The sequence below is a fragment of the Macaca fascicularis genome, chromosome 19 (assembly GCF_037993035.2).
Source record: "Macaca fascicularis isolate 582-1 chromosome 19, T2T-MFA8v1.1".
NCBI classification, from domain to species: Eukaryota; Metazoa; Chordata; class Mammalia; order Primates; family Cercopithecidae; genus Macaca; species Macaca fascicularis.
Window position 1 is genome coordinate 50,688,702 of NC_088393.1, and position 26,547 is coordinate 50,715,248.

At 43.1% G+C, this 26,547-nt stretch overlaps 1 protein-coding gene across 2 annotated transcripts; it reads right to left on the reverse strand.

Annotated features, from left to right (window-relative positions):
* Positions 1-2,445: 2,445 nt before the first annotated feature.
* Positions 2,446-23,938, reverse strand: LOC123570264 (pregnancy-specific beta-1-glycoprotein 7-like). 2 transcript variants are annotated; one of them, XM_065534456.1, is made up of 7 exons: positions 23,875-23,938; positions 22,284-22,643; positions 13,761-14,039; positions 12,001-12,279; positions 11,351-11,605; positions 4,993-5,076; positions 2,446-3,124 (listed from the first exon to the last, which is right to left on the reverse strand). In XM_065534456.1, the coding sequence occupies exons 1-6, from the start codon at positions 23,936-23,938 to the stop codon at positions 5,033-5,035; spliced, it is 1,281 nt and encodes a 426-aa protein (XP_065390528.1). In that variant the 3' UTR covers positions 2,446-3,124; positions 4,993-5,032. The 2 variants fall into 2 exon arrangements, with proteins under 2 accessions (XP_065390528.1, XP_065390529.1); XM_065534457.2 differs by lacking the exons at positions 2,446-3,124; positions 4,993-5,076 and adding an exon at positions 5,155-6,607 and having other exon boundaries at positions 11,347-11,605.
* Positions 23,939-26,547: the final 2,609 nt, after the last annotated feature.

A 26,547-nucleotide genomic window follows, 5' to 3' on the forward strand; every position in this document is an offset into this window, starting at 1 on the left:
TTCCTATTTCTCCACATCCTCTCCAGCACCTGTTGTTTCCTGACTTTTTAATGGTCGCCATTCTAACTGGTGTGAGATGGTATCTCATTGTGGTTTTGATTTGCATTTCTCTGATGGCCAGTGATGATGAGCATTTTTTCATGTGTCTGTTGGCTGTATGAATGTCTTCTTTTGAGAACTGTCTGTTCATATCCTTTGCCGACTTTTTGATGGGGTTGTTTCTTTTATTCTTGTAATTTTGATTGAGTTCTTTATAGGTTCTGGATATTAGCCCTTTGTCAGATGAGTAGATTGCAAAATTTTTTTCCCATTCTGTAGGTTACCTGTTCACTCTGATGGTAGTTTCTTTTGCTGTGCAGAAGCTCTTTAATTTAATTAGATCCCATTTGTCAATTTTGGCTTTTGTTGCCATTGCTTTTGGTGTTTTAGACATGAAGTCCTTGTCCATGTGTATGTCCTGAATGGTATTACCTAGGTTTTCTTCTAGGGTTTTTATGGTTTTAGGTTCAACATTTAAGTCTCTAATACATCTTGAATTAATTTTTGTATAAGGAGTAAGGAAAGGATCCAGTTTCAGCTTTCTACTTACCGCTAGCCAATTTTCCCAGCACCATTCATTAAATAGGGAATCCTTTCCCCATTTCTTGTTTTTGTCAGGTTTGTCAAAGTTGTGATGGTTGTAGATATGTGGTATTATTTCTGAGGACTCTGTTCTGTTCCATTGCTCTATATCTCTGTTTTGGTACCAGTGCTATGCTGTTTTGGTTACTGTAGCCTTGTACTATAGTTTGAAGGCAGATAGCGTGATGCCTCCAGCTTTGTTCTTTTGCTTTAGGATTGTCTTGGCAATGCGGGCTCTTTCTTGGTTCCATATGAACTTTAAAGCAGTTTTTTCCAATTCTGTGAAGAAAGTTGTTGGTAGCTTGATGGGGATGGCATTGAATCTATAAATGACTTTGGGCAGTATGGCCATTTTCACGATATTGATTCTTCCTATCCATGAAGATGGTATGTTCTTCCATTTGTTTGTGTCCTCTTTTATTTCACTGAGCAGTGGTTTATAGTTCTCCCTGAAGAGGTCCTTTGCATCCCTTGTTAGTTGGATTCCTAGGTATTTATTCTCTTTGAAGCAATTGTGAATGGAATTTCACTCATGATTTGGCTCTCTGTTTGTCTGTTACTGGTGTATAAGAATGTTTGTGATTTTTGCACGTTAATTTTGTATCCTGAGAATTTGCTGAAGTTGCTTATCAGCTTAAGGAGATTTTGGGCTGAGACAATTCAACTTCTTCCTGGTTTAGTCTTGGAAGAGTGTAAGTGTCCAGGAAATTATCTATTTCTTCTAGGTTTTCTAGTTTCTTTGCGTAGAGGTGTTGATAGTATTCTCTGATGGCGGTTTTATTTCTGTGGGGTTGGTTGTGATATCCCCTTTATCATTTTTTATTGCGTCTATTTGATTCTTCTCTCTTTTCTTCTTTATTAGTCTTGCTAGCAGTCTATCAATTTTGTTGATCTTTTCAAAACACCATCTCCTGGATTCTTTGATTTTTTGGAGGGTTTTTTGTGTCTCTATCTCCTTCAGTTCTGCTCTGATCTTAGTTATTTTTTGCCTTTTGCTAGCTTTTGAATGTGTTTGCTCTTGTTTCTCTAGTTCTTTTAATTGTGATGTTAGGGTGTCAAATTTAGATCTTTCCAGCTTTCTCTTGTGGGTATTTAGTGCTATAAATTTCCCACTACACACTGCTTTAAATGTGTCCCAGAGATTCTGTTATGTTGTATCTTTGTTCTCATTGGTTTCAAAGAACATCTTTGTTTCTGCCTTCGTTTTGTTATGTACCCAGTAGTCATTCAGGAGCAGTTTGTTCAGTTTCCATGTAGTTGAGCGGTTTTGATTGAGTTTCTTAGTCCTGAGTTGTAGTGTGATTCCACTGTGGTCTGAGAGACAGTTTGTTATAATTTCTGTTCTTTTACATTTGCTGAGGAGTGCTTTACTTCCAACTATGTGTTCAATTTTGGATTAAGTGTAATGTGGTGTTGAGAAGAATGTATATTCTGTTGATTTGGGGTGGAGAGTTCTGTAGATGTGTATTAAGTCCACTTGGTGCAGGGTTTAGTTCAATTCCTGGATAGCCTTGTTAACTTTCTGTCTAGTTGATCTGCCTAATGTTGACAGTGGGGTGTTGAAGTCTCCCATTATTATTCTATGGGAGTCTAAGTCTCTTTTTAAGTCTCTAAGGACTTGCTTTATGAATCTGCGTGCTCCTGTATTGGGTGCATATATATTTAGGACAGTTAGCGCTCCCTGTTGAATTGATCCCTTTACCATTATGTAATGACCTTCTGTGTCTCTTCTGATCTTTCATGGTTTAAAGTCTGTTTTATCAGAGACTAGGATTGCAACCCTACTTTTTTTGTTCTCCATTTGCTTGGTAGATCTTCCTCCATCCCTTTATTTTGAGCCTATGTGAGTCAAAAGCCTCTTGAGACTAGGAAGCCAAACCAAGGCCAACTTCAGAGTTTGCCTGCATTCCCTATGGGTTTATTCTACATATATTCTCAAATAGAACATCCAGTCAAAACCTTGGTAATATAACCAATGTTTTCAATGTGTTCTGTTATAAAAAGAGAAGATTCTTACTGAACTTGTGCAAATAACTTTATTACCGTTAGCATATAAATACTCATGAATAGTTTTCCAATTCTGAGTCACTCATATTGAGAGCAAAGGCAAATGTTTCTATTTTTGTTTACAAAAGTATACTTTACCAAATTGCTGTAAGTATAAATAGCTTAAAAGAAAAAGTTCATAAATCTGGAGAACAAAACATTCAAATAATGAGCACATTTTCAAATAAAAAATTATGAAAACATTATCCTTTTGATTGTTTAGTCCAATAAAACTGAGTTTCTTGTCTTCTTCTTTGTCTTGAATTTCATGAAGGTATCAGCCTGTTCATTAAAATTTTGAAAGTTCTCAGAGAGTCCAGTGGTATGATCTTGAAGTTATCAGAAACTTGTATTCAAGAGTCATTGTCAGAGTCTTTTCCATGTATCTCCTCGAAGAAAAAGCAATTTTGGACTGTAGCTGATTATAAATACTTCAAGGAAGAATCAAAGCAACTGTCTGGGAATGACAAAGATTTAAAATGACTATGGTTAAAAATCTAATGAGATTTTTATTAGGTTTATTATGGCAAAGACACAGCTCACATAGAAATCTAGTTACTTCTGTGGCATATGACACTATGACTGATAACGTATTCGATTTCCAGAAATGTTATATAGTTTTTAGAATACTCATTTTTAAAAATTTATTTATTTATTTTTGACATGGAGTCTCACTCTGTCGCCCAGGCTGGAGTGCAGTGGCACAATCTCTGCTCACTGCAACCTCCACCTCCCAGGTTCACGCCGTCATCCTGCCTCAGCCTCTGGAGTAGCTGGGACTACAGGTGACTGCCACCACCCACAGCTAAGTTTGTTTTTCTATTTTTAGTAGAGACGGGGTTTCACCGTGTTAGCCAGGATGGTCTCGATCTCCTGACCTCATGATCTGCCCGCCTTGGCCTCCCAAAGTGATGGGATTACAGGTGTGAGCCACCGCTCCCAGCCTAGAATACTCATATTTTTAACATTCCCATAAATATTTAGAGAAGGTTTAGCATCACTTATCCCTCATTTGAAAGTGCTTTATATATATTTTAATATATCAAATAAAGTGACTTTTCTATTCAACTTCTGTTTCCCAATCGGATTACTGAGTTCTTGGTGTAGCCTATTAACAATTAGGGCCAAAAATGTATAGTCTTACATATGTTGAAAACGGTCCTTAGGTAATTCCAGTACTTGTACCTGAAAATCATTGATTTAGTTTTAAGTTCTACCTATTACAACAAGAGTTCTCCATTTTTGTTACTTGTTTGTAGTATCAGGGAAGACTTAGAAATTACCAGTGCCTCTGTCCCTCTCCAGACCTTTAAACTGGAACTCATGGGTGAAGCTCGAGCAGCCACTTTAAAAAATGTTTTCCAGTGATTCTACGGTGTAGCTGTATTTCCCATCAGATTTCTCTGATGTCTTGTGGTCTCTACTTTTTTTCCTATTTTGGTATCATGATTATTCTCAGGTCTCATTTCCTGTCTTATGCTTTATGTCCCCTGAGGTAGGGACCTTGCCATCTTCATTTCTGTATCTTTTCTGAACACGTGAATTGGTCATCAGGAAAGTGTCTCAACCACACACAGGTTATATTCTGAGTCTCAGATTCACAGGCTAATCCTAAAGTCTTTGTTCTCCACGAGGTCAGAGATTGCTTGTGATGAAGGGTGTGGTTAAGTCTGTAGTGCAGATGGTGGAGGGGAGTTCACCCTGTTTTTAGGCATAGCATTGGAACAAAGAATTTTTTGTCTATATGGGTGAAGGGGCAGGATATGTAGGAAAACAGATCTAGTTAGGATGGAGGAATTATACTAGGAAGTAGAGGTAAAGGGAGTGAGAAGGATTAGTAAATAGAAGAAATGTGAAGTTACCAAATAGGCTAGAGTAGACCCCTGGAGATTCTCGATTAAGTGAATTAACTAGATTTTAGAAAGTTAATGTGATAGTCATATGCAAGGAAGGTTTCAAAGTCTGGAGACAAGAAGTCAAGCAACACGTTGAGAAGTGGTTGAGCTTTATGGAATGGAGAGAATTACACTATTGAGAGATGTTAAATATAATGAAAACGGTTTCACAATGTGAAATTATGTTTCTCATTTGAATCTGAGAAACAAATGAGCAGAGGCTGGAGATAATTATGTCTAAAAGACAGTGGGGTACAGGGAGTGTAAAGGCCAGGGAGAAAGGGAACTGCAGGAATTAGTGCTGAGAAGCAGGAGTTTGGTGAAGGAAGGAGGAGATCCAGTCCCAGATACAGGCCAATAAGTCTTTTCCCTCTCCCAAGCATGGCAGTCAGCCCTGGAGGAAACAGGACAAGAGAAAAGCCCATCATACCTGCCAGTCTTCCCGAAATACAGAAATGACATCACAGTTGCTATGTCAGATTATCCCAGGGTAGATGTCCTCTTCTTAAAGGAGCTGTCACGGAAAGAATGGAAAAGAAGGAATAGAGGTGATGTTATTTTACTGGGGGAAACCTCAGTTGCAAGCATGCAACATGAGGTGCTGTATAATTTTTTCTTCAAGGAATATATTGTTTCTGTTGGAAAGTTGATGGGAGATGATTATATACTTGCAGTTGATTTCCCCTCTCACCATGTTTCTCAGTTGGTGATCAGTCCTCTGTCAATTCTCTACTGTATTCAGATATTTCAAAAAGCTTTCAGATGTGAGAAAGGCTGATTGCCATTTTCTGTGTCATTGGAACTTTCCACTTTTCCACCTTTTCATGGTTGCATCTTTTTCTCAGTGTCTCTGTGGTGGCAGCCATGAATGAGACCCTGCCAGGTTTTCATGGCAGGGACATGATTGACGGAAGGCCCAAGTCAGTGCATTTCAAATTCACCACTTCCTTTGCACAGAAAGCTTCCTTCCCACAGGCTCCCAGCAAGGGCATGAAAGCAAGCCTAGTTCTCTGGGGCTGTCTTTTACTTTAATGGGTAACTGCTGGAGGACTCCCCATCAGCCTTGCAAAAACTCTCTTAGAACTGCATTGATACCTACAATTTCTTTCTCTTTCTTTTTCACAGGAGTCAGCTTTGCATAGTGGTCTTTGAGTTCTCTCACACTACCTTCATGCCTGCCCCACATTCCCTCACAGGTGTCTTCCCTGATACATTATCTTATATGTCTAATCCCATCCTGGATGCATCTCAGTTAGTAAAAACTAACATACCAGGCTTGATTCTTTGCACTTAGGTTTTTTCCTTTCTCTCCTACAAGTTGTCAGTAACCATGTCCTACAGTTTTATGTGTTACCGCTTGTTCTATATATATATGTAAATAGGTACTGTTGAGGGGCATGTCCTATGTGCCAGACCCTGTGCTAAATACTTTACCTGTACTTCATTTAATTCTCACACTAACTCTGTCAGGTAGACATTATTTCCATTTTGCCAATGAAAAGACAGAAGCTTAGTGTAGTGTAAAATCTTTCCTGGTGTCATATGGCTACTAATAGGTGGATCTGAGAATTCATTCTAGGAGTATTTGACCTCAACGGTAATGACGATGGTAGTAATGTAGCAGCTGACATTGGTTTGTCTGTATGTGGCATCTTGTTTCACTGACTACATTAAACCTTTAAAAGAATGGTATGAAGCAAGCTCTCTCATACTTAAGGGTATGAAAGAAGTAGAAACTAAACCCAAGCACAATGAATGAAAGAAAGAATAAGGATTAGAGTGGATAAAAATAAAATGGAGAAAGGAAAAATAATAGAGGAAATTAATGAAATGAAAAGTTGATTCTTCAAAATAAAATCAGGAAAATTGATGACCATTAACTAGACTGACTAAGAAGAAAAGAGAGAAGATTAAAATTACTAAAATCAAAAATGAAAATGGAGTATGGTTTGTCATATTTTAATAGTAGCACTTTGGGAGTTCACAATGGGAGGATTTATTGAGGCCAGGTGTTTGAACCAGCATAGGTAACCTGGGGAGACTGTCTCTACAAAAAAAAATTAACAACCAATTAGCTGGGCATATTTTCATGCATCTGTAGTCCTAGTATCTTGGGAGGTTGAAGAATGAGAATTGCTTGAGCCCAGGAGGTTGAGGCTGCGGTAAGTCATAATCACGCCACTATATTTCTTTTTTTTTTTTTTGTTATGGCAATTGCTTTAAAGTGAACATTTCTGTTTCTTTTTTTTATTTTTTATTATTATTATTATTATTATTTTTTTTTTTTTTTGAGACGGAGTCTCGCTCTGTCGCCCAGGCTGGAGTGCAGTGGCGCAATCTCGGCTCACTGCAAGCTCCGCCTCCCGGGTTCACTCCATTCTCCGGCCTCAGCCTCCCGAGTAGCTGGGACTACAGGCGCCCGCCACGCGCCTGGCTAATTTTTTCTATTTTTTTTAGTAGAGACGGGGTTTCACCATGGTCTTGATCTCCTGACCTTGTGATCCGCCCCCCTCGGCCTCCCAAAGTGCTGGGATTACAGGCGTGAGCCACCGCGCCCGGCTATTTTTTATTATTATTATACTTTAAGTTGTAGGGTACATGTGCATAACGTGCAGGTTTGTTACATATGTATACTTGTGCCATGTTGGTGTGCTGCACCCATCAACTCGTCAGCACCCATCAACTCGTCATTTACATCAGGTATAACTCCCAATGCAATCCTTCCCCCTTCCCCCCTCCCCATGATAGGCCCCGGTGTGTGATGTTCCCCTTCCCGAGTCCAAGTGATCTCATTGTTCAGTTCCCACCTATGAGTGAGAACATGCGCTGTTTGGTTTTCTGTTCTTGTGATAGTTTGCTAAGAATGATGGTTTCCAGCTGCATCCATGTCCCTACAAAGGACACAAACTCATCCTTTTTGATGGCTGCATAGTATTCCATGGTGTATATGTGCCACATTTTCTTAATCCAGTCTGTCACTGATGGACATTTGGATTGATTCCAAGTCTTTGCTATTGTGAATAGTGCCGCAATAAACATACGTGTGCATGTGTCTTTATAGCAGCATGATTTATAATCCTTTGGGTATATACCCAGTAATGGGATGGCTGGGTCATATGGTACATATAAGGCATACAATTATTTACAGGAATTTCATAATCATTTTATTAGAATTGGTAATAATCACTTCATTTTCTTTTTTCTTTTTCTTTTCTTTTATTTATTTATTTATTTATTTATTTATTTATTTATTTATTTTTTAAGAGACAGAGACAGGCTCTTACTCTGTAGGCCAGCCAAGGATGAAATATAGTGGCGCAGAGAAGATTCCACGCCACTATAGACAAATTCCACGCCACTATAGACAGAAATAGACAAATTTCTAGAAAAACACAAAAATATGAATAGAACTATAATCAGTAATAAGATTGAATCAATAAAAGCAGAGAAGATTCCACGCCACTATATTTCATCCTTGGCTGGCCTACAGAGTAAGAGCCTGTCTCTCTCTCTTAAAAAAGAAAGAAAGAAAGAAAGAAAGAAAGAAAGAAAGAAAGAAAGAAAGAAAGAAAGAAAGAAGAAAGAAAAAAGAAAAAAGAAAATGAAGTGATTATTACCAATTCTAATAAAATGATTATGAAATTACTGTAAATAATTGTATGCCAATAAATTGTATAACCTAGATGGAATAGACAAATTTCTAGAAAAACACAAAAATATGAATAGAACTATAATCAGTAATAAGATTGAATCAATAAAAGCATTTGATGAAACTCAATGATTTTCTTAATAAAAACGTTCTAACTAAGAATGGAAGGAAACCACCTCAACATAAAGGCAATATGTGAGACACCCAATGTTAATATCATACTCAGCGGAGAAAGAGTGAAAGCTTTCCCTGTATGAGCAGGAACAAGACAAGGATGCTGCTTTTGACACTTCTATTCAATGTAGCTTTGAAAGGTCTAGTCAGAAAAACTAGGTGAGAATTTAAGAAAATACATTCAAATTGGAAGAGAGGAGTAAAATTATTTCTGTTTGCAGATAACTTGAACTTATATGTAGAAAATCCTAAAGATGGAACAAACCTATTAGAATTAATAAATGAATTAAGTAATGTTGCACAATACAAAATCAACATTCAAACATCAGTCGTATTTCAATACACTAACCACGAACAATGTGAAGAGAAATTAAGAAAAAAAAATTAATTTGTATTAATATCAAAAAGAATAAACTATTTAGGAATAAGTTGAACCAAAGAGGTGAAAAGATTATACTTGAAATCCATAAAATATTGCCTAATGATGACATCAATAAAATGAAAGACATTCTGTTTTCATGAATTAGAAAACTCAGTATTGTTAGGAGGACAAAGCTACCCAAAGTGAGCTGCAGATTCAATACATTTCCTATCAGAATCTCAGTGACATTTTTGTAGTAAAAGAAAAATCTGTCCTAAAATTTATATTGAATCTCATGACTCTAAATAGACAAACAACCTTGAAGAGGTAGAAAGAAGCTGCAGGACCCACACTTCCTGATTTCAGCGTTTACTACAAAGCCCCAGTAACCAATACAGTGTGGTACTGGCATAAAGGAGGACATAGAAATTAGTGCAATAGAACAGAGAGTCCAGAAAGAAATATTTGCATATAGGGCCAAATGATTTTCATCGAGTGTGCCAAGATCATTCAATGGGGAAAGGACAGTGCTTTCACCAAATCATATTGGGAAAGCTGGATGTCCAAGGGCAAGAATGAGTGGAACTTTTACCTAACAACACATACAAAAATTAACCTACAATAGATCAAAGATCTAAATGTAAGAGCAAAATCTATACAACTCTTAGAAGAAAACATAGGAGAAAAGCTTCATGATATTGGATTTCGCAATGATCACTTGGTTGTAACAACAAAAGCATAGGCAACAAATAAAATGGATAAATTGGACTTCTTAAAAATCAAAACCTTTTATATATCAAAGAATATTATTAAGAAAGTAAAAAGGCAACCCATGAAATGAGAAATATATTTGCAAATTACATGTGGGATACAAAATTAATTTCCAGAATACATGAAAAACTACAAGTCAACAACAGCAAACATCCAAAAACCCAATTAAAAATGAACGAAGGATTAAAACTGAGTTTTCTCCAAGGAAGATATACAAATATCCAGTAAGCCCACAGAAAGTTCCTCAGCATCACGAACACTTAGAGATATGCAAATCAAAACCACAATGTGACAGCACCTCACACACTTTAGGATGGCTTTGATAAACAACAACAACGACAACAACACAAAATAACAAGTGTTTTCAAATAGATGGAAAAATTGGAGCTCTAGTGCATTGCTGATGGGAATGGATAATGTTATAGCCACTGTAAAAAGTGGTGTGGCTGTTTCTCAAAAAATCAAACAATAAATTACCATTTGATCCAGCAATTCCACTTCTGGACATACTCCCTATAGAATTGAAAGAAATTTGAACAAATATTTGCACATTGATGTTCAGAGAAGCATTACTCACAATAGCCAAAAATGGAAGCAATGGAAAAGTCCATTGAAAGATAAGTGGGTAGGGAAACGAGGTATATCTATACATCGAAATGTCATTCAACCTCAACAAGGAATAAAATTCCAATACATCGTGCAAAATGGATGAACCTTGAAGACATTATGCTAACTGATATAAGCCGGACACAAAAGGATAATTATTATATAATTCCATTTATGAAAGATAGAATAGCCAGTTACATAGAGACAGAAAGTAGAATGGTGGGTGCTAAGGGTTAAGGGGAGAAGGATTGAGAATTACCATTTCTTTTGTGCAGAGGTTTAATATGATATAAGGAAAAAGTTCTGAAAATGGATAGTGTCATGGTTACACAACACTAAATTGCACACTTAGAAATAAAGATAAGTCTTATATTAGATATATATAAAGTGTCCTGGTAGTCTTATACTCTATAAATACACACTTTTTGGCATTGCCTCTTTCCTGCCATGCAGAGCCCCAGAGGTGAATATCCCTATTTCTACAAGTGTACATCACTCACTGTCCTCTCTGCTGTGTCCCACGTGCTGTGTCAACAGTCTTATACAGCCGGTGACTTCAGAACCATAACACAGCTCAAGAGTCTGCCCCAAGGCTCCCTCTCTTCTAATTTCCCTGCAACCTAGCCTTCACTTCAACTGGCAGTTCGATTTAGCCGAATTCAGGAGAGGTCACCAAGGCTCTTTCTCCACACATGCTGGTCCCACACCAGGTGGAGTCAGGAAGGGCCAGTCACTGGAGAAGCCCAGAGCGGAGCAGGCAGCAGTCTGAGCTGCTCCTCTCTCATCCAAGGGGCTTCCTCCTCTCATTTGGGGGAAAAATTTGAGCTTGTTTCAAAGCCTCAGATGTTCCTTGTAGCTCATGGAGTAAGTAAAAGAAAATAAAGATGTGGCAGAAAGGGATGTGTCGGTGACAGCAAGAATCAACTTGATCTTGAGGACTCTCCTTCTTGTCCCTCTATGAAGACTCTTCCACTACATAGGGCTCAGGACTGACAAAGTTCCCTCCCAACATTTCTCAGGCTGGACACAAGGTCAGCCATGGGAAAACAGAAAAACAAGGAGAAGAGAGTCTATAGAGACAAATTGAGAGGGTTCAGGAGGAGAATTTAGGATTTGCTTCTGCCCATGGCACACAGGCTGGGAATAAAAATGTTTTCCTGACTCTTCTCTGAAAGCCAGATAGACTCCACCTAAAACCCTATTGCCAATGATGCAGGATCCACTTACCAGAGACTACAATCATCTTGAATGTGGAACGTTCGCTGCCAGTGGCTGAGTTACGAGCAGAGCAACCATAGATCCCGGTATGCTTTGTAGTAATTTTGGGGATAGAGAGCTCTTGTCCTGATTGCAGAAACTTCCCATGCATCGACCAAGTATACTCTGCCGATGGGTTAGAATCCGCGAAGCAGGACAAGTAGAGGTTTTCTCCTGAATGGTAATCGGTGCGTGAAGGAAAAATGCTGGGAACTTCTGGACCATCTGGAGGAAAGACAATAAAGCCACAGGTGATGTCATCCAAGGGAAGGGGATGCTCCTGGTCTCTTAAAGGGACACAGTGTGCCTCTGAGCTAAGACACACCCTCAAGGCCCAGCCAAACCCTTGTGTGTTCACTGAGACGAGGCCGGAAGTATTCACCTGTTTCTCCCATCACAAGCCGTAGATGCCAAGTCTCCCATGACAAAAGCATCCCCTACCCTTATATTCTTGGTTGAGGCTGTGCCTACCCAGGTTTTCCCAGGGCGGGGAGTCATGGCCATCTCGGGTGTCCAGAAATAAAAGTGTCCATACTTGTACCTGAGAAAGACTGAGATGCCTGATCTCTGGTCATTTGGATTTTAGCTGGTGGCCTTGCCCACAGAGGAACTAAAGATACAAGGGACATCCAGGGTGACTGGGTCACTGCAGATGCTACCAACTCGGTCCCGTATTTCACATTCATAGGGTCCTGTGTCATTTCTTGTGACACTGGTTAGAATGAGGATCCTGTTTTTACCGGGTTGCTTTAGCCTGGGACTGACCAGGAGGCTCTGACCATTTACCCTCCACACATAGGTGTAGCCCTGAGTCTTAGGTTCACAGGTTAAGGCTACAACATTCTTATTCTCCATGGGGTTGAAATTGTTGTTGGTGATGTAGGGCTCGGGCAGTTCCGCTGTGTGGATAACAGAGAGAAGTTTTTCCGGTGTGGCACCTTTGATTCCTCCACAGGCATCCTTCAGTCAGAGTTGGCATCTCCCACAACTAAGCCCACCCGAGTCCTTGAAAGTCAATAGCTGGTGCGTGTGTCACAAGACGGATGCATGATGATCTAATGGCTCAAAGACTATGAGGCCGCCTGCTCTGTCTTAGGGAAGCACAGACTTTCTCAAGTGCGAAATGAACAGCAGTGCTGGGTCATGGACAGACATGTCAGTGGGAGCCACAGCCCCTGTTACACCTCCCAGTCCCTCTCTAATCAGCTGACTGACTGGCTCACCTTGGTTTCCTTACCTGGAATGTGCAACTGCTGGGCCCCTTCCAAATGCCATCCTACTTTGCCCCGCTAGATGTGATTTCTCTGCAGCTTCCATTTCCAAAGACATTCTAGAGATGAGTAATAATGGGACTTCCCATTGTCCTGAAACCCTGAAGATACTGAGCAGCCTGGCCTGGGACTGGATGTTTCAACAGAAAGAAGACAGGGGAGACCAGAGTCAAACCTGGAGGTCAGTTCAATCATCAGGCTGTGGTGGCACAAGGTGGGGCAGATTTTTGCAGGTGTTTCATGATGATTTACTTGAGCCAGTGACCTCCAAAGATAGAGCAGAGTGCAAGGAATGATCTAGAAAGAGTGAAGGGGACAGGCAAAAGCTGGTGGTTTTCGAGCAGAAACATATTCCCTGTCCTGGGTTTTTGATTTTCCCTCTCCCTTTGCAGAGGGCAGGTGGCTCTTCCCTGATAGCCAGATAGACTTCACTGGAAAATGTATTGCCAGTGCTCCAGGGATCCACTTACCAGGGACTATGACCCTCTTGATTATGAGATTTGTTCCGCCAGTGGCTGAGCTATGGATGAAACAGATATAGACCCCTCTATATATTTTGGTGATTTTGGGGATAAAGAACACTTGTGCTGATTTCTGGAACTTCCCATCAATCAGCCAAGAATGCTCTGCCAGTGGGTGAGAGTCTGTGAGGCAGGAGATCTTGGGGACTTCCCCTGTATGGTAATAGGTGTATGAAGAAGACATGGTGGAGGCATCCAGGATATCTGGAGCAAAGAGAATAAAGTCACAGGTGATGTTGTTAGAGGGAAGGGAAAATCCTGGTCTGTGGAAGGGCTACAGTGACCCTGTGAGCTATGTCACAACACTGAAGTCCCAGCCAAATCCCTGCTGTGTTCACTGATCTGCAGCTTGAGACATTAACCTGTTTCTCCCATCATAAGCTGTGGACCCTGAGTCTCCCATGACAGGAGCAGCCTCTTCTCTCCCATTGTCGATCAAGCCTAAGCCTACTCTTAGTCATCATGGCCAGCTTTGATGTCCAGGGGTAAAGGTCTCTGTACTTGCACCTTAGAGGGAGTGAGATGCCTGGCCTCTGGCCGTGTATATGGTATGGCAGCCTGGCTCACAGAGGAACAGAAGATACTCACAGAGGAGATTCAAGGTGACTGGGTCACTGCGGCTGGAACTCACTGGGTTCTTCATTTCACATTCATAGGGTCCTGCAGTATCCTTTGTGACACCAGATAGAACGAGGGTCCTGTTGTTTTCCGACAGCTGCAACTTGCGACTGACAGGGAGGCTCTGACCATTTATCCACCACAAGTAGCTTACGTCCTGAGTGTCAGGATCACAGGATAAGATCACAGTCTCCGTGCCCTCCCTGGGGTTTAAGTTGCTGCTGTTGATGGAGGGCTTGGGAGTCTCCACTGTGCAGATAACAGAGAGAAGATTGCCCTGTGTGGCACCTTTGATTCCTCCAAAGACATTTTTCAATCAGAGATGGCATTTCCCACTTCTCAGTCCACCAAAGTCCTTAAAAGCCCATGGCAGGTGTGTGTGTGTTACAAAACAGATGCATAGCAATCTGGGGGCTCATAGATTGTGAGGCTGCCTTCTGTATGTGGGAGAAGCACACTCTTTCTCAAGTGTGAATTGAGCAGCAGCATTATGTCATGGAAACACATGAGACCAGCAGTCACAGGCCCTGGTGCCTCTCTGAGTCCCTCCCTCTCCAACTGCATGCGTGGCCCACCTTGTGGTCCTCACTTGGAGCATGCAGTGCTGGAATCTTCTTCGTTTCCGTCTTACTTTGCCCCCCAAGGTATGTTTTCTCTGCAGCTTCCCTTTCCAAGGGCATCCTAGATATGGATGATGGAACTTCCCATTGTCCTTAAACCCTTTGGGTACTGGGAAGCCTGGCCTGGGACTGGGTACTTCAGCAGAAATAACGCAGGGGAGACCAGAGTCAAGCCTGGAGCTGAGTTCAGTCATCAGGGAGTGGAGGCACAAGGTAAGGCAGCTTTCCCAGCTGTCTCATAGTGACTGACTGGAGCCAGTGACCTCTAAAGATAGAGTAGAGTCCAAGGAATGACCTACAAAGAGTCAAGGGGACAGGCAAGAGCTGACAGTTTTGGACCAAGACCATGTTCCCCGTTCTGTATCCATGATGCTCCCTTCCCACTGTAGTGAGCAGGTGAGGACCATGTGGATCTTTCTAGAAATACATGTGGGTGTTTGCAAATGCAGAACTGACTGGTGGAAAGGGCGAGCATGAACTGATGATGGAAGTCTGGCCCTCATGGACCCTATGTGTTTGGTGGCTATTAGACCAATATTTGGGAAGAATTCCTGCAGATACTTTTTCTCATTAGACATTGTACTCTGTGAATGTTCTGTGAGTTTGACTACTCTATGTACCTCATCTCAGTGGATTCCAGGGTGAATCAGAGAGTAGATAAGCAGTTTCCAGGAGCTGGGGTCGGGGGAATAGGGCATTGTTCCGTGGCTGTGCGGTTTCAGTTATGCAGGATGAGGAGGTTCTAGAGATCTCCTGTACAGCTTCATGCCTATAGTTCATACAGATAAAGTGTTCTTTATGCAGAAACCTTAAAACCAGGTGTTTTGGAGTTCTAACTTTTTTTATTTTGGGATATTTGCAGTAGATGTAATGGTTTAGCATCCCACATCTGAAAATTTAAAATCCAAAATGCTCCAGTGAACACTTCTTTTTAGCATCACATCAGATGTCAGAAGTGTTGGATTTTGGTGCATTTCAGATTTTGGATTTCTGGATTTGGGATGTTCAATTTGTAATACTGTAATTTTCCCATAAAAAGTTGTCAGTAGTTTAGACCTCATGTTATGATGTGACTCTAGTAATGAAACAAAACAAAAATTGAGGGAAACATTAAAATGTTGTCATAAGTGGAAATGTTTACTGATGGTCCAAATATCTAAGATGAATTGCTGATAGTAGTATTTCTCTTGATACCCAATTAAGGTTTAGGTGTGGGGTGAATTCCAACAGGATCACATTATGCTCAAAGAAAGATGCCAAAGGTGATTTGAAATTAGCAACTCCTTAAGTAGAAGGAGTCCCGTTAAAATGACAGAACTGGTCAGTGTGTCAATTACATAAAGGGAGGAATGATGCCGAATTAAAAGAAGTGATGTGTGTTATGTTAGTAAATATAGAAAGAACTCCCTGTTTCTAATTTCTGTGCAGAGTTAGGAAAAATGGGGAGGAGCCCAAAACAGGTATGTGAAGTGCTTTCTTCATTTTCTCTCAACCTCAGGAAATACAACTAGAGTTTAAGTTTGTGTGAATTAAGAAGAGTCTAAGTGAGATTCCACTGGGTCATATGTCCCCCACACGAAGAATCCCAACTTATGAAAATGGCGTCATCATAAGGAAACAATCGAATGTGGCCCAGGTAGGAAAATCATTAAATAGCACCCGCGGGCCACCTCCAACAGGTCCCCGAACCCAACAGTATTCCCATTTCGTGAATGTTACGGCCTTGATAGTTGTACCATAACTACAAAATTTAAAAATTGCTATCGTCAATACAAAATGGTAAACATGAAGTTGAATATATTGCTTCATTTTTTTCCCCTACTCTTTTTGAACTTTCCTGTTTCATTTTTGGAACTTTCTATTGACATCCTCAAGCTAGGGATTCTTTCCTCAGCTGTGTGCATTCTACTAGTGAGCATCAAAAGCATTCTTCATTTCTCTAACAGCACTTTTTTTCTTTTTTTTTCTGAGATGGAGTCTCGTTCTATTGCCCAGGCTGGAGTGCAGTGGCAGGATCTTGGCTCACGGCAAGCTCTGCCTCCCGGGTTCACATCATTCTCCTGCCTCAGCCTCCAGTGTAGCTGGGACTACAGGCACCCGCCAGCACGCCCAGCTCATTTGTTTGTATTTTTAGTAGAGATGGGGTTTCACCGTGTTCACCAGGATGGTCTTGATCTCCTGACCTCGTGATCCGCCCTCCTTGGCCTCCCAAAGTGCTGGAATTACAGGCGTGAGCCACTGTGCCTGGCCATCTCTGAGGTATTTTAACGAGTTGTCGACTTTTCAGTTTGTTCAACTGTTCACTTACTGTTAACCGAGTGACAAATTTCAAGCTTCTTATATGCCTGACAGGAAACCAGAAGTCTCTAGGAAGTGACTGGAGAATGTGAACTCCATAGTAGGCTGAGGATGGAGTCATGAGTAAAATGGGTGAAATTAGCCCATGGGCTTTGGAGACTGCAGACCTGTCCAGCCTCTGACATCCTGGTGAGTCAGTGCAAAGATTACAATAGTGACAGCAAACTAGCATGGCTGGCTCCATCTGGCATCTAGTCTCAGGTTGGCTGTCTTCACTCATTCCTGGATAGGCCAGGCTAACCATGAGAGGATTTTAGTTTATGGTTTAAGTTTGAAGCAAGAATGATAATAGTTCCTCCTTAACACTAATACCCTTATTTTGCTAAGGGATTGCCTTTGTAAAACTGGTGAAAGACCCTGAGAGTAAGATTATAGGAGGGCAGTGAATTCTGCTAAAATGTAGACACAGTTTCTATAATCCCTTACTGCTCAAATGTCATTTGCCCAGAGTTTACAAAATTCGTAACTAATTTCTCCTATAGAGAACATCACTATTACAGAAACTGAGATTGGTTTTTTGAGATGTTTCTCATTCTTTGCATTCTGGCAACCCGCTGACATCATCCATACCCATGACTAATGGCTCAGCCAGTCACCTGATCCTCACCTAGAGGCGGATTCAGGCACAAACAGATCATTTCCCTCTGCCCCCATGATTCCATCCCCAAACAATCAGCAGTACAGATTTTTTAGTCCTGTGCCCCTGAAACTCTCCTTGAAAATCTCTATCTAATGTTGACAGCTGGTACCATTCTTTCTGAAATTATTCCAATCAATAGAAAGAGGAAATCCTCTAACTCATTTTATGAGTACAGCATCATCTTGATACCAAAGCCTGGCAGAGACACAACAAAAAAAGAGAATTTTAGACCAATATCCCTGATAAACATCGATGCAAAAATCCTCAATAAAATACTGGCAAACCGAATCCAGCAGCACATCAAAAAGCTTATCCACCATGATCAAATGGTCTTCATCCCTAGGATGCAAAGCTGGTTCAGCTTATACAAATCAATAAATGTAATCCAGCATATAAACAGAACCAAAGACAAAAACCACATGATTATCTCAATAGATGTAGATAAGGCCTTGGGCAAAATTCAAAAGTTCTTCATGCTAAAAACTCTCAATAAATTCTGTATTGATGGAACGTATCTCAAAATAATAAGAGCTATTTGTAACAAACCAAAAGCCAATATCATACTGAATGGGCAAAAACTGGAAGCATTCCCTTTGAAAACTGGCACAAGACAGGGATGTCCTCTCTCACCATTCCTATTCAACATAGTGTTGGAAGTTCTGGCTAGGGCAATCAGGCAAGAGAAAGAAATAAAGAGCATTCAGTTAGGAAAGGAAGAAGTCAAATTGTTCCTGTTTGCAGATGACATGATTGTATATTTAGAAAACCCCATCATCTCAGCCCAAAATCTCCTTAAGCTGATAAGAAACTTCAGCAAAGTCTCTGGACACAAAATTAATGTGCAAAAATCACAAGCATTCTTATATACCAGTAACAGACAAACAGAGAGCCAAATCATGAATGAACTTCCATTCACAATTGCTTCAAAGAGAATAAAATACAACTTACAAAGGATGTAAAGGACCTCTTCAAGGAGAACTACAAACCACTGCTCAGTGAAATAAAAGAGGACACAAACAAATGGAAGAACATACCATGCTCATAGATAGGAAGAATCAATATCGTGAAAATGGCCATACTGCACAAGGTAATTTATACATTCAATGCCATCCCCATCAAGCTACCAACAACTTTCTTCACAGAATTGGAAAAAACTGCTTTAAAGTTCATATGGAACCAAGAAAGAGCCCGCATTGCCAAGACAATCCTAAGTCAAAAGAACAAAGCTGGAAGCATCATGCTACCTGCCTTCAAACTATACTACAAGGCTACAGTAACCAAAACATCATGGTACTGGTACCAAAACAGAGAGATAGACCAATGGAGCAGAACAGATCCCTCAGAAATACTCCCACACATCTACAGCCATCTGAACTTTGACAAACCTGACAAAAACAAGAAATGGGGAAAGGATTCCCTATTTAATAAATGGTGCTGGGAAAATTGGCTAGCCATAAGAAGAAAGCTGAAACTAAATCCTTTCCTTACTCCTTATACGAAAATTAATTCAAGATGGATTAGAGACTTAAATGTTAGACCTAATACCATAAAAACCCTAGAAGAAAACCTAGGTAATACCATTCAGGACATAGGCATGGGCTAAGGCTTCATGTCTAAAACACCAAAAGCAGAGGCAACAAAAGCCAAAATTGACCAATGGGATCTAATTATGCTAAAGAGCTTCTACACAGCAAGAGAAACTATCATCAGAGTGAACAGGCAACCTACAGAGTAGGAGAACATTTTTGCAATCTACTCATCTGACAAAGAGCTAATATCCAGAACGTACAAAGAACTCAAACAAATTTACAAGAAAAAGACAAACAACCCCATCAAAAAGTGGGCAAAGGATATGAACAGACTCAAAAGAAGACATTCCTACAGTCAACAGACATATGAGAAAATGCTCGTCATCACTGGCCATCAGAGAAATGCAAATCAAAACCACAATGAGATACCATCTCACACCAGTTAGAATGGCAATCATTAAAAAGTCCGGAAACAGCAGGTGCTGGAGAAGATGTGGAGAAATAGGAATATTTTTACACTGTTGGTGGGATTGTAAACTAGTTCAACCATTGTGGAAAATAGTATGGCGATTCCTCAAGGATCTAGAACTAATAATACCTTATGACTCAGCCATCCCATTTCTGGGTATATATCCAAAGGATTTTAAATCATGCTGCTATAAAGACACATGCACCCATATTCTTACTGCGGCACTATTCACAATAGCAAAGAGTTGGAATCAACCCAAACGTCCATCAGTGACAGACTGGATTAAGAAATTTTGGCATATATACACCACGGAATACTATGTAGCCATAAAAAAGGATGAGTTCCTGTCCTTTGTAGGGACATGGATGCAGCTGGAAACCATCATTCTCAGCAAATTATCACAAGAACTGAAAACCAAACACCGTGTGTTCTCACTCATAGGTGAGAATTGAACAATAAGATCACTTGGATACGGGAAGGGGAACATCACACACAGAGGTCTATTATAGGGAGGGGTTGGGGGTGGGGTTGCAATGATAGTTATACCTGATATAAATGACGAGTTGATGGGTGCTGACGAGTTGATGGATGCAGCACACCAACATGGCAAATATATACATATGTAAAAAACTTGCACGTTGTGCACAGGTACCCTAGAACTTAAAGTATATTTAAAAAAAGAAGATTTGAAAATTTGAAAAACAAAATCTCTAATCCCTGATCCACTAGGGAGGCTGATTTGAGAAATAATATACCTCCGTCCTCCTATTTGGCAGACTTGGAGTCATTAAAATCTTTCTTTACTGCAAATCACCATCTGGATAAATTGGTTTTGTTTGTGCAGGAGGCCAGAAGAACAAGTCTGGGAATTATAAGAATGGATGGAGGAGCTGCCTATCCCTGTTCCATGGTCTTGTGCACAGATAAGCCTCACAACAGGAAAGAGCCCTGGATGGGGATACAGTGGAAGCTTATTCTCTTAGTGACTTGAGGACGTTGGCTCGAGATGAAGCATAGCAGGAGTGGAAACTCCAGGTCATTTCTGTGCCTTTCCATTCCACAGTGTTAGCAGGAAGGGATTAGAAGGCAGCCTAGTTAGAGGGAGTGTCTGGGGAAGGCCTAGGGGTGGAGGAAGAAGCTGTGCAGGACAGGGCTTGCCAGTTAGAATGAAGTGGGAGGAAGATGAGGGACACAGAGAAGCAGAGCGAGGCAGAGACAGCATGGCAGTGAACAGTGGGGGCTACAGTGACTTCAGAGACCCCAGGGACCAGGTGCCCCAGTTCAATAGTCCAGGACCAGGGAGTCCTGAAAATCCTCCAGTGGCCAAAGGGTTTTGACTTACATGAGGTGGGGTGTCTTTAGGGGCAAGAGGTAGTGGGGGGATGAAAGTTGGGTGTCAGCCTCTGAAAGACAAGCGAAAGGTGTGGCTAGACCTCCTAGGATTCTGCAACTGAGATCCAGTCTCTAAAGAGGTTATGGATCATTCATTTCTTCATTCAATTCCTTCATTTGTTATGTGAGAGCACCTGACTGTGTGTCTCACACTGGGCCCGTGCTGGTGCAGGGTGTGAGTGGGGAAAGAATACAAGGTCCTCTCCTTTATCCTGTCATGCCAGTGACATGGACACTTTGGGAAACAGGATTTCAGGTTCAGTGATAGGGATTAAGATCTGAGGGTTGGGCCTGGACATTTTTTGCATTGACTCTGATGGTTGAGACAGGTAATTTAGTTCTGGAGTACAGATTAATCAGCTGATCATTTGTTCTCACTCCTCTGAGTTTTGGATGCCTAAGAAGAGAGGATTTGAGCCAATAAATGACTATGGGGCCCTTGGAACCCAGTTATTCGTCACTTCTGGTGGAGGAGAGGATGGGCCTGTGGCTGCAGACAGACCTCATGTGACCCTGATCTGCCTTTTGTGTTTGTGTGACTCTGGTTCAGTGACTGTGCCTTCCTGTGCCTCAGTTTTCCCTCAGTCAAATAAGCTAAATGGCCAATGGACTGTGGCTTTTCATACTATCTGTGAATAAATTGTAAATTCTTCACAGTCACGTGACCTAATGCTTGGTACAGTGGAGGTGTTCACACAAACAGCATTTATTACTATTCTCTTTCATGAGGGAGCACCTTTAGGTCAGATCCCTGTGGACAAGCTGCTGCCAGGTACATTTTCTCTCTTCTGTTTCTGCTTCTGGGGACATTAGAGTTTCTATGGAGTGTCCTAAGTCTCACAAGGCAGTTGACTGATGGCCTGCAAAGCTTGTCTTTCTGTCCTCTCCACTCTGAGTCTCAGGTGAAGAAAGCTCTGTTCTTGCCTAGATGAGGCTCTGAGGGCTGAGCCCTGGCTGGTGAGCAGCTCCAGGAGACACAGTCCTCAGACAGCTGGTGAATCCCTCGTCCCAGTAAGCCCTGCCACAACTGAGCCCTGGCACAGGCTCCTCAGCTTTATCTAGAGTAAGGATTTAGGGACAGCGGTCTGGGGTTGAGGTTTCTAGGGCTGAGCTTTTCTGAGAGTATCTCAAGGGGCCTCTTAGGCAAAGCCCTACTCAGTTCTCCAGGGTGTTTCTCAGGGTCAAGTTTATGAAGAGGGCATGAGGTGCTTGGCTGAGGCTGATCTCCTCCTGCTGAGCACCCCCCCCCCCCATCAGACTGTCCTTCCTGTGCAGCAAGTGTCTGCAGGGTCTGGAGGCAGGAAAGGAATTCTGATCTGTTGTGATTTGTCTCCTCTGTGTGTGTCCTGCACTAAATGCCGGAACCGCAACATGGGACATAATGCAGAGAGGGACACAGGCACAGTCCAGGCCTGACCATCCTGTGTGTGAAAAGTAGAAGTGACCCCGCCCCCCAACACCCAGGGATCATGTGGAATCACTCACGGTATAAAGTGAAATGTCCAGTTACTCTTTTAGTCCCATCACCTCGCTTTGTGATTTGAATGGTGTAGGATCCTGTGTCCTTCTGGGTGACATTCTGGATCAGCAGGGATGCATTGGAATATACTGTCTCTCGTCCACTGTATGCAGGCCCAAATATAATGATTTCAGTGTCTATTACATATGATGTAATGTAATGGTGGAGGTCCATTATTTGCCCTTTGTACCAGCTGTAGCCAGCAACATTCTGGGGCAAATTGTGGACAAGTAGCAGAACATCCTTCCCCTCAGAAACTTTGGCTGGCTGTGCTTCGATCGTGACTTGGGCAGTGGTGGGCGGGTTCCAGAAGATTAAAAGTGATGCTAGGAGGTGGAGAGAGCATCAGTCAATATCGAGACCTATGTATTGGGGTGAAAAGATGGGGCCCTGGGTCCTGAGAAGATCTCTTCAATCATCAGCCTTGAAGACACACACACACACAAAGACACACACCCCTTTGTGTGTGTGTGTGTGTGTGTGTGTGTCTGTCTGTCTGTCTGTTTTTGTCCTACTGTCCTACTGGGTCAAGGTCAGCGGCACGACACCCATTCCTTCAACCCTTCTGACCTCGGCATTTTTCTCTTTGGAATCCTTTTCCCCAGGGGTCTGCATGGCTCCCTCCACACTGCCCTCAGGTCCTGCTCACATCAGGGCATCCTTAGACTTCTTTCCTGACACCTCCTTCAGAGACCCTGGGTCTTCCCTTTCTAACCTTTCCCTGCTCTGCTCCCTCTGGAGCTCTTGTCAACACCTGACCTCACATTCTAGATCTCTTTGCATGTCTGTCTTCCTGCCCATGAGAGCATGAACTCTGTGAGGACAGGGACGTTTGTGATCTTGGTTGCACCCCAGTGCCTGGGACAGGCTGCAGACTCCTGCAGATGTGAGGGTTCCCAGGGACCTCCATGCCAGGGCTAATTTTTTTTCTTTCCCCAATTGTTGAGGTTTTTTGTTAAGGACAGTGTTTCATGCCCTGCTTATATTTTCATTTGAAGTGTCATCCGATAATAGTTATTATTATCATTTTTCAAAATGTTTTGGCCAGTGATGATTAACCAGGAGAACAGAACACTTGAGATTTTCCTACCTCTTACCAATTCCAGTTCAATGTGATTTTCCTGTTGTGACCCTGTCCCTCTCTGGTATATTTTCCCCTATCCAGGCTCCCACAGAGCCTTCTTTCCTGTATTTTTTTCTTTTTCTTTTTGAGACGGAGTCTGGTACTGTCTCCCAGGCTGGCATGCAGTGGTGCCATCTCGGCTCACTGCAACCTCTGCCTCTCAGGTTCATGCAATTCTCCTGCCTCAGCCACCTGAGTAGCTAGGATTACAGGAGCTCACCACCACACCTGGTTAATTTTTTCTGTTTTTAGTACAGATGGGGCTTCACTGTGCTGATCAGACTGGTCTTGAACTCCTGATCTCATGAATCATCCATGTCACCCTCCCAAAGTGCTGGCTTATATTATTACTTAGAACTCCATCCTCTCCAGGAAACCCAATCCAATCATTCTGCTTCCTCCTCCTGTCCTCTCCCAGGAAGTTCTCTCCTCACCTGTGAGCAGGAGCTCCTTCCAGGTGATGTGCAGTGTGCAGGGAGGCACTGAGAGGGGCCCCATGGCCTGTGCTGCCTGCATGTTCTCTGTGGAGATGACCCTGGGATCCAGAAACTTTCTGAGCACGGCCGTCAGCTGTGCTGTCCTCCCTCCTGTGCTGAGCATCCTCCCAGGGCAGGAGCACTTCTAAGGCTCTTGGGCGGGGTCTCCGCCCAGGACACCTCTCAGTCCTGCCTCCTTGTCCCTCCTTCTCTTTTTCCTTTTGTCTATGTGTCAGGTCCCTGGGAATTGTGGAGGCCTCTGCCTTTTTCAGCAGTGATTCTGTCACCAAACCTCGGCACACACTATGTGCAGAAACACACACACACACACAAAAGAGACACGCACAGACACACACAGTCACACACATACCCTGTAGGTTGGGCAAGCACAGTTCTGGGCCTCAGCCTCCTGCTGTCCCAATGGCTCTGGGTCGGGGTGCACATTCACACCCCTTGCCCTCTTTCATCCCCATCTGGCTCTCCCCTCAGTGCAGGAGGCTGGAGCTGCAGCAGGTCCCTGTCATAGGGACACCACATTGTGCTGTGGGTGAGCTGTGTGTTGCCTGGTGACAGGGACCCTCCCTTTCTCTAATTGTGTCTAGTTTGACTGCAACTTCCAAAGATGGACATTCAGGACCTGGGTGTCCCAGAGGAAACTGTCCTTCCTGGAGGTGTGCAGGGTGAGTCTCTCATGCCTCTTGGGAGAAGAGGGCTGTGGTGGTTGCTCAGAGGGGGCTGTGTGTCCCATGGTCAAAGGGACAGTTCTCAATCACTCCATTGCTCCCTTAGGACTGGTGGATGGGTTTCTCATCTCTTCCTGACCATCTTTGGTGTCCCCTCTTCTCTGCCCAGCTGATTGTACTGTGGTCACCACACTTCCCCATGGTGGTGCAGGAGGAAGTGGGGAGTTACCCAGGAACCCCTTGGAACATGGCTCCTTGAGATACATGAAAGGGAGCCTGGGACAGAGCAGAGGTTCAGAGCTGGAGAGATTCATCCCAACTTACTCCGTGGTCGTGATGGGCTCAGCCCTCCATGTGCTGACATCCCCAGGTGTCTGTCCTGAGGGTTTTGACGTGGCCAAGTTGTTCTCTGTAGAGGAGGAACAGGCAGTCACCAGATAGCCTGTGTGGAGGGACGTTGCTCACACCTGAGAAGGCGGGTGGGGGTGAGTTGTGTTCTGGGAGCAAAGAGCAATAATACTCCCTTCTCCTGGCAGGGAAACAGGAGAGATCTGTCTTCCCAAGGGACAGCCGGGGGTAGGTGGTCACATCCTATGTGGTGCCTGTGTGTGACCATCACACGCGCTCTGAGCCCCACGCGGTGCAGAGGGCAGACAGGTCACAGGGTGCCTGACTGATTCCCGGGGAGGCTGTGGGCCCTCAGGCAGCCGCTGTTCTGTGTCAGCGTTAGGCTTGGCCTAGGATGCCCCACAGAACAGGACAGATGGAGCAGAGTCGGGCATTTAGGGAACAGTGACAGGAAGAGTTGATGAGGATGGAGGGAGGTCACGAGGGCAAAGTGCGCAGTGTGGCTTCGCGTGCCCCAGCGCTGCCCTGGGAGATGTCTTTTTAACTGAGCCCAGGGAAGGAGCAGGTGTGTGCGGCTGGAGCTGCCTGCAGAGGGAGTGGTGTTAGGTTGGCGGCCGCCAGGTCAGGGAGGAGCTGACAGAGTCCGTGTGGGGAGCATGGAGGACGTTGAGGACTTGGGCCGAGGTGACCCTGGTGAGGGTGGACCCTGCTTGGCTACCGGTTCTGCTGAGGGAGGTCGGAATCCCCTGGGAAGGCTCCAGGCTGGAGGGACTCTGCCGCCCTCTGGTGGACTGGAAGGGAAGTGTGGGTGGCCGAAGTCCCAGGCCAGGCTGCGTGTTTTATTCCACAAGGATCTGCACGTTTCAAAGAGGTCACACATATGCTATGTTACAGCTCCATCACCTTCCAGCCCCGTGAGTCCCATCTCTGTGGCTCTACGTTCACTGTTCTCCCTCTTTCACGATCGGGTGTCCCAAACGCAGATTTTTGTCACCTTCAGTGAGTTTGTGTTTGTGTGCAGTAGGTGGCACTGTGTATACCCTGGGGTCAGTGATGTCTGGGGCTGAGCACTGCACATGGGCTTGGGAGCAGAAGACAGAGCAGCAGGGTGGGAGGATCAATGCCAGGGGAGTAGGGACAAGTCCTTTTCATTTTCTCACTCCCAGGGACCAGAACCCAGGATTCTGACTCCAGGGCACAGTACCACACCCTGCTGGTGTCCCGGGATGTCATGAGTGCTCATAGTGTCATGTTGCCTTGGCATTCGTTTTTTAAGGTGTAAATTTATTTACCTCACATCAGAGGCAGGCCTTGCTCACCATGGCAGTTTTCAATACTGTATCTGGTTCAAGTGGCTGCAGTTGGTGGCCAGCGATAAAATCTAAGAGACATCTCTCCTGCTTGGTGTGCTGGGCTCCTCTCTCTCCATCTGATTTCTTTAAACTGATATTCTGACATTTGTCCTTACATTTAAAGTGACCACTTCTCAATCACAGCGTGATCTCCTGGTCCCAGTGTTTGCTGCTTGCTTTAAACTCATCCGTTAAAACTCCCTGCTGGAAACCTGTCAGATAACACCTGGACTTACTAAAGACATTGG